The sequence below is a fragment of the Sinocyclocheilus rhinocerous genome, unplaced genomic scaffold (assembly GCF_001515625.1).
Source record: "Sinocyclocheilus rhinocerous isolate Xijiao unplaced genomic scaffold, SAMN03320098_v1.1 scaffold285, whole genome shotgun sequence".
NCBI lineage: Eukaryota > Metazoa > Chordata > Actinopteri > Cypriniformes > Cyprinidae > Sinocyclocheilus > Sinocyclocheilus rhinocerous.
This window is the reverse complement of record NW_015630288.1, coordinates 605,941-614,900: the sequence shown is the minus strand read 5'-3', so window position 1 is coordinate 614,900 and position 8,960 is coordinate 605,941. Positions and strand designations below refer to the sequence as shown.

The following is an 8,960-nucleotide window of genomic DNA, read 5'->3' as shown; positions in this document are numbered from 1 at the left end:
CAACTGAATTTTTAACAACACTTTGTTCCCAGACAATCATTTACAGAAGGGCTCTGCACAATGCTTTCTTTTGTACCACAATCCTTTGCCAAATACATTAGATTATTCACTTTGATGAAATCTATTGGTCTCATTGGCCAGCAATACCCCCTTTCATTACTTTGGACACTGTAAAGGAACATTCTTTTGGCTAAAGATTATATGCGTGACAGAACTATACTTGTTCTCAAAAGCATTTACTATGACCCTGACAATATTCTTAGATAGTTTTCTCAATTAACTGTGGCAAAACTATAAAAAATATTCATAGAATTGACATCAAAAAGGGTTGAATAGAAAAGAAGGAAAACCACAGAGAGATCATGTCCTCGTCTTGCTGGGCTAGGTATTCCAAGAGATATGTTTGCAAAATGAGTATCAGGGAACCTGGTATGGAGTTCTGCAGCACCATGCAGTTAAATTCTTACATTCGTAAATAGTCCTTCAGTAGTTCAGTCTTTCGACCAAAACTGATGTCCTTACAAGATAAATAATAATAGTAATAATAATAATACTAATAATATTTATTTCCTATCCGAGGCTCGCTGTATTTGGAAAAGAAACGAAAAGAAAAAAAAAGAAGAAAAAAAAAAGAAAGAAACAAAAAAAAACTCCTCTCACAGTCTCAAAGTCATTTGGATTTAGAAAAACAACAGCCAAGCTGGAGACCATAAACAGAGAAGGTCGAGTCCAAACGTCTCCTGTCTCATCGTAATTTTGACTTTCCGTATATGTTGCGTTGCACTGATATGACTTTCTCCAGGCAGGCAAGCTGGGTTTCGTGAAGTGAACTGTGCCATAAAGTGCCGCCTGGTCTCGTGTCATCACTGCGACACAGCATGTATGGCACACTCTCTGTTCGGCTTTGGATGAAGCCACTGCGGAGCAGCGAGCGACAGAACAGACTGATCCGATCCATTCGTCTCAAGATCAAATGGGCCTTCCTGTTGTGACCAGAAAGAGACCTGTTAGTGTGGACAATAAAAAAAAAGTGTGCTGTGTAGTTTTCAAACTGTGGTGCAAATATGTGACGCTGCCTACATTTCTGCAAAACCTAAAATCTGTTACTCAGGTTGCGCAACACTGATATGTTGGTTTTGCAGAATGTTGACAGAGTCATGTATTTCCAGTGAGCCTTGTTTGGTAGTTTTCATGCAGTGCAGCAACCACTTGTGAGCAATGATATGTTACTCATTAAATTGTCCAGATCAAACAGGTTATTCGAAAAAAAAAAAAAATTATATATATATGTTGTTCATACAGATTACCATGTTTTACATTTCTGAATTAAAAAAAAATAATAATTTTTTTTTTTTTCTTTTTGGGTGCAAGGAAAATATATTACTTTTTACCTGATGTCATTTGACATTGATAGATAGATTTATTACAATGACAGCAATGAAAAAAGGTAAAAAGTATAAAACTACACAGTGCACACGTTCAGTATAAAATTGTATCTGCTCTACAATTACATTTCCTTTTTATCTTCAAACTCACAATATGATACAAAGTTGTTTAGAAAGAATTTTCTTGAAACATTTGCCTTGTTTTATGAAGAATTACTTACTGCTCCAAAAATATGCTATTTAATCCTAATGCAAAGCCTGTGTTGATATTCATAAAGATTATTGGTTCCTTCAAAAAAGGGAAAATTAACTGTAATTGGTGGTCTCTGTTTCATTCCCCTGCTAGTTCTGCCAAAAAACAGATTACACAAACATTCACAGAGAGTTTAGGATGGCAACCTTCTGACGGCCCCAGCCAAGCAGAGCTAAACCAGGGGCCAGCGGAAGGGTCTGTGCACACTTCCTCTTTGTGTTATGCCTAAAAATATAGAGGCTGTTCATAAAAACCTTCATATTCTCATGCAACACTTAAATATGTATGAATGTACAATAACAATATATCACAGTAAGTGGCCTTCCAGCAGTATTTCAAAGACAATTGAAATAATAATGAATTTACATTTAAAGATGTACTGAAGTCCTACTTGAAAAAAAAAAAAAAAACTGTTAACTGGATGAAAGTGTAAACACTGTACCTGATTTTTTTTTCTCCAAGTGGTTTTGAAAGCAACATTTACACCATATGGACAAAAGAATTGGGACAACATCTTAATTATTGAATTCAGGTGTTTCAAGGAGACCATGCGGTCTGTATTTACAAACACTTTCACAAAAAATTTGATTATGAAGAGCTCAGTGAATTCAAGTGTGGTACTGTGATAGGATGTCACCTTTACAATAAGCCAACTATACAATAAGGTAAACTGTAAGTGGTATTATTGGAAAATAACACTTTAGAAAACGCAGCAGCTCAGCCATGAAGTGGAAGACCACATAAAGTTACAGAGCGGGTCACCGAGTGCCAGCCTAGCGCTCTGCTGATTCCATAGATAAAGATTTCCAAACTTCCACTGACATTAATATAAGTAGGCAGAAGCTTCATGGAATGGGTTTCCATGGCCAAGCAACTGCATGCAAGCCTCACATCTCCAAGTACAATGCCAAGTGTGGGATGGGGTGGAGTAAAGCAAAAGGATACTGGACTCTGGAGCAGTGGAAACCTGTTCTGTGAAGTGATCAATCACGCTTCTCTGTTTGGCAGTCTGATGGCCAAGTCCGGGTTTTGGCGGATACCAGGAGAATATTACCTGTCTGACTGCATTGTGCCAAGTTTGGTGGAGGAGGGATAATGGTATGGGGCTGTTTTTCAGGGGTTGGAAAAGAGGGGACCAACTCCATATTAATGTATATGTATTTAAAATGCATTGTCATTAAAGTTCCTGTTGGTGTAATGGTCATGTCTCTCAATACTTTTGTCCATATAGTGAATCATGATTAATTCACAATTCTAGGGTGGAAGGTATATTCATTTTTGTACCATATCTATTGGTTTATCATTTAAATCCTACAGTACCAAACTTATTTTTTTTAAATGTTTTGCTTGAAATGTGTGCTTATGCTATCTTGCTTTAACATATACTGTATGTCATTTGTCTTTGAACTCTTTCCCTGCCATTGACGGAATTTTCCAGCTTTCCGTGTGTTCACTGTTATATGGGAGGTTGCGCTGTTACACATTTTCTGAAAGAGTAGTGAATCCCTGGATCAAAACACGGTGAAGAAACAGAAACAAGTGATTGCATATGTAAGCAGATGCATATTAGATAATGTGATTATTAAACAGCATATAAATCAAAACTGCCTAACGTTACTGAATGAAGTTAAGTAGTTTAAGCTTTGCAGGCTTTGGGGGTGTTGATGGAAGTGATCGACTCCATCTGTGTTTTGCTCATCATTCTGAATCCGATCCGGATGTAGTCTAGTCCAAAACACAATTTTCTCTGCTTTTTCTTCAAAATCGCTTTTTCTTGCTTTTTTTAATGAAACTTACCCACATTCAAGTGTTGATTAAACAAGAATGCATGAAGCAAGAATATTTATGTATGTATGTATGTATGTTTGTTTTTGTTTTTGGTTTAAAGCAGAGGCTCTGTTTATTCTTTTGACATGTTGCATGTTCAGATATCCATAAAACAGAACATTCTGGGGGCCATGAACATTTTGTGAAAATGATCAAAAATGCTGACAGTGGCTGTAATTAATAATAAAAAGAAATGGTGGAGAAAGAGTTAAAAAAGAAGACTTTTTTGTTTCTATTTGATTAAAATGCTTATTAGATAGTTCTTATTAGAGAAATATGTAAAAAGTGTGAAAGAAAGAAAGCAAAGGACTGACAAAGTACTGCAGCGTTATCATCATGAACATTGCTTTGTTTGGCCATTGTCTTCCTCACCTGGGGCCAAGCTCATCCTCACTCCTCCACACAAAGTCTCCAAACTTCTCGTAGTGGGAATTGTAGTGATGCTGTACACGATACAGCAGTGGGGGTGAAATCTCCATCAGGGTGTTGTACGCCGTCTGTTGCTCCTTTCCGCTGGTGTAGCCATTATAGAGGTTGTACACTTTGTCTGCGATCTCTGTTTGAGGAGAAAGTAGATCTGACATCTGAAATCTGAACTGTCTGTTTTAAAAGAACAAGCTTTCTTGCCTTTTTTTTTTTTTATGGAGCCTTCTCAAAAATAAGTACACTTTAGCATACTTTTAAAAAAGAGTAGTTATAATATGCTAAAGAATATGCTTAAGCGTGAACTAAATGTAATGTTTTCGGACAATGCTAAACTCAATTAAATTAAAGTGTATTCTAGTTTATATTTATATCAATCCCACTTAAGTTGGACTTGAGTACATAATAATATTTGATTTAATAATTACTTCTATTGTGTTTGAAATATTGTTGAAGTGTATTGCTGACAAGCATTTATGGCAAACTAAAATACACTTATGTAATTTTTATAAAAACTTGTATGTCATGTATTTACATATACTTGTTATTATACATTTGTAATGTTGAAATAATATCTGGACATTCAGCTATTTAAAATATACTTTTAGGATTTAAAGTACAATGTAAGTAGACATTTAATATAATTAAGCACACTTCTTTTTCACAAGAGAATGAGAACCAAAGATCAGATTTCCTAACATGTTTGAATTGTTTCTTATCACATCACATTATTACTTGTATGGTAAGTCCCACTTTTCTTTCATTTGAGTGAACTTTCTGTAATCTTACTTTTACTTTGACATGGATTTTGAGTGCTGTACTTCCCTGTGATTCATACTGCTGCCAGAACTGTGAATTCTGTTCAGGTAAAATGGTCTAGCCGCTATGGATGACGTAATCGTAAACAAGCAGGACATGAAGAGCTGCCACCTCAGATGGGTGTGAAGATGACATTTCACTGGCGCGCCGCTCACTCTGTTCATTCACACATGTGAATGGAGTGAAGGAGAATGGCAATGTACCTTCTGCTTTCCTGTCATCCACCATCGGACATGACGTGCGAACGGTCACAAAACTCGCATCCGACCGACTACCACGGCTGTCCAAGGCATAAAGAGTGAACCTAGAACAGAGGAAGGGGTGGACATGAGAAAGAAATCTGTTTCAGTGTGTGTCCTAGTCTCTGTTTTGAGTGCCTTTGTAACTGAAAAACAAAATAACTTTGGGTTTAGGCAACATAAACATGACGTCATGCGACAAAATCATTAAAACCGAAAGGTGTCCCTGAAAGAGTGTTTCTGGAGTTCTTGTTTATGAGCCTCAGACCACTAAAAACATGCAGGCAGGAGCGCAGGTATTCCAGTGGATTCTGTTAAGTTAGGAAAATTGCGTGCACAAGAAAAAAAAAAACAGCCATTACAGCTAATAGCAGCTTAAATGGGACTCCCACTTCCTCTAATGACGGAGTTCCGTTTGGCAAATACAAAACACATTAAAGCTGCTGCTCAGCATTTTCTCAGACCACCCAGCACAACGTACGCTAAACAGGCCTGGCTCCGCTTTTAATCACAGGGAGAAACAGCCCACCATCAGCTGGCATGAACACTCGGGTCATTGAGGAGACCGATCCTGACTAATTCACTGTTTGACTGTCTATGTGTAGTATAACAGGCTCTGTCTAGTTATTATTATTAGGTAAAAGCAATTTGCATGAAATCTAGAAAAAAATATTTTCTTTGCATTAAGTGTAAATAGTCAAAGTCAAGTCAGATTTATGTGTACACTCTCAAAAATAAAGGTGCTTAAAAAGTTCTTCACAGTGATGCCATAGAAGAACCATTCAGTCAAAAGTTCTTTAAAGAACCATCTCTTTCTTACCTTTTTATAATCTGAAGAACCTTATTTTGCCACAAAAAAAACACTTTTGTGAACCAGAAATTTTCTTCAGATGTTAAAGGTTCTTTATGGAACCATTTAGACAAAAAGGTTCTTCTATGACATCGTGAAGCACCTTTATTTTAAGAGCTTAAGACTTGTTTCAAAGCAGCTTTACAGGAAGTCATACTATTATGTCTTTAATGCTTTAGTGCTGTTCCATATAGAGTAAGTTTCAGACCTGGGCAATAAGACGACATAAAACAATGATAAGAGCGATTCATCAGATTTTAGATCTAACTAGATTTTATTATATTGTATATTGTATATTATTATATTGTATTTATAGTTTTGTCTGTGTTTCAATGCCACATTGACTCAGGCAAACAACTAAGCATTAAAAGGCAAGAAACAGATTTAAATATGGTTGGTTTAGTTGGTTGTGTTCAAAGCAAGAGTAAGCAATTCTCAAATATTAATGAAAATAAGATCAGATGTCTGATGTCTGATGCCCGAGCACATGCCTAATAGCATCTAACGGGCTTTTCACACTGTGCTTAACCCCGGGTTATCGTCATTCTAAACCCGATTTTAAAAGTGTGTAAACAGTTTGCGTGCTGTTCGTCCAATCAGTGACAGTGACACGCACATATGCAAATAAGAAAGTCAACCCGGGGTTTAGGAATGTACAGTGTGAAACGTCTGATAATGAATACCTAGGATTAACAGTTAACCCCAGGTATAGTATGAGCAGTGTGAAACGTGATTACAGATAACCCAGGATTCCATTTATCTGGGGTTTAGGATGACCCAGGGTTAGCAATTTCAAGTGTGAAAAGCTCATAACTAGTATTTACACTTAGGGCCAGATTTACTAAACAGGGCAAATTAGCATTAGAGTGCAATTCCATAAAAGCGCCGATGGGCGGGGAAAATTCTGTGGGTGATTTACTGACAATGTGCACATTAAAGAACACAGACACAGCCAGATTATTTTCATAATGACCAGTGCACTCTACCAAGAGCAGCGCAAATTAACGCCTGCTTTAAGACATGCTTTTTTTGGGTGTTAAATAATGGCGCAAATACCAGTAATTTGACGGGTACAAATGTTAGTTCACGTGTTCACGCTTACATATAATTAGCTGACGTATGGTAATGCATATTTGGCGTGCTGTCCTGGGAAGGGCTCGGGAAAGGCCCGAACCTACACTCTAAAAAAACATTATTGCTACAATTTCACGTCAATAAAAAAGTACCTGATTCACACAATATGTTGTTGCTGCTGTTATTGTGGTTGTTGTTATTTTAATGTAAATCCCCCTCCCCCTGATTTCCCCCCTGAATTACTGATATTTTGGACTTCAGCCATCCAACTACACAGACTGTCAACACACTCTCAACAGGTAAATTATTTCTTTCTTAAAATGTCTATTATTTTCAACTTTTAAACTGTACCTGGTTTCCTATCAATAATGTATTTTTCTCTTTTTAGTTTAAGAGAACAGCTCTGTCCAGTTAAGGATACTTCTTTCTTTATGCATAAACATAACATTGTGAAGTGCTCACATACTACTTTTGGCCTTCATAAACAATTGTTTTTACATAAACAAATGGAAGGAGGCACATTGTAAATCTAAACTCAATTGTGCATTTTAGATGCTGTCACATCCTACAACCTCGTCATCTACTGCCACTCAATCACACCAAAATGTGACTCTGCCTGTGAAAACCCAGCTAAAGTCTTTTTTTGTTTATGTGTGTGTGTGTGTGTGTGTGATTTACTGTTTTACAGAAAATCATCCTTTATAATGTAAAGAACGAACTTGGTCTTCATTACACTATTTTCTGTTTCTGTTTTTGTTTTAACTCAGTATTTATTTATGTTCAATATCAATTGTCATTTATTAATGTATTCTGCTAATAACGGTTGTTAAAATCACTGTCATTTTTGCTACAATGTCACATGCCATTAAATAAAATAAAAATACCTAATTGACACAACATGCTGTTGTTGTTGTTTTTATGAAAACCTTAATAGAAGCTATAAGATATTATAAGACCAGGCAGATAGAGGGGTAAAAACAATAGTAATAAATAAGTTATTCAAATAATATTAATAAAACTAATATTAATGATATAAATATACTAATATACCAATATTAATGAAAATAAACTATCATTAAAAAGGTTATTTATAGCACCATTAAGGTTCTATATAGCACTTTCAAAGCATGGTTCTTTATGGAACCCTTTAAAAAGGGTTTTATTTAGCACCAAAAAGGGTTCTGCTATTGTTACAAGCTGAAGAACCCTTTTCTGGTACTGTTTAGAACCATTTTTCTTAAGAGTGTACAGTACATCGTGTTAGAGTGCTACACATGAGAATTTAATATCTATGGGATAAATATATAAATATTATATAGAAATATATAAAATTATAATTTCTCCTACTTCTCCAGATACAGGCATGCAGGCCCGGTTCCAGAATCAAATCACTGAGAGTGCTTCTGAAATCTGTGAGGGTGCTCTAGCCTTAATGCCTACATCTATTTTGACATATTTTTCCCTGTCCATTGATAGTGACATCTGCATACAAATGCCACAGTCACTGGTCCTCTTAGCATCATGAAAAACAAAACGTATTAATATTCTGATTGATAGCCAAGAAAGCGCACAAAGAGCACTCCCTTATAGGCTAATTAAAAAGCTCATCACTCATTTCAGTTTATCACGATCTCACAGAGTTAGTGTTAATTTTGACAGGCATTTTTGATTTAGTCTTAGTCTTTATCTTGAGACGAAAATGCTTAATAGTCTTGGTTACATTTTAGTCATTTGAGTCTATCATAGTTTTAGTCGACGAAAAGTCATTGCATTTTTGTCAACTTTTAGTCATTACTTTTAGTCAAACTGCAGTTACCAACATTTATTTTGGTAGCTATTTTATATGTAGTCTTCAAACAAAAATAGTCATTAATTCTTCTCTCTTTAGACCAAATCAATTAAGCTTATGAGAAATTTGAATCAAGGATTGAATTTGGAAAAACTTGAATAAATGATGACAATTTTAATTTTTCTGTGAACTATCCTTTAACAGTAGTGAAAAGGGAGCAACTTATAAAAATTATAGTTGTTCATATATAATACATATAATTTATAATTTTTGAAAAAGAAGCAGAATAAGACAAATACGA

The 8,960-nt window shown here is 35.6% G+C and overlaps 1 protein-coding gene across 1 annotated transcript in view; it reads right to left on the bottom strand.

Moving 5' to 3' along the window:
• Positions 1 to 745: 745 nt before the first annotated feature.
• The window catches only part of astn2 (astrotactin 2), a 539,680-nt gene continuing 531,465 nt past the window's right edge, over positions 746 to 8,960 (bottom strand). Inside the window, exons 21-23 of the mRNA XM_016552240.1 lie at positions 4,911 to 5,011; positions 3,838 to 4,021; positions 746 to 983 (exon numbers count right to left, since the gene is read on the bottom strand). Coding sequence (XP_016407726.1) covers positions 746 to 983; positions 3,838 to 4,021; positions 4,911 to 5,011 — 523 coding nt within the window. The remainder of the gene's footprint in view (positions 984 to 3,837; positions 4,022 to 4,910; positions 5,012 to 8,960) is intronic.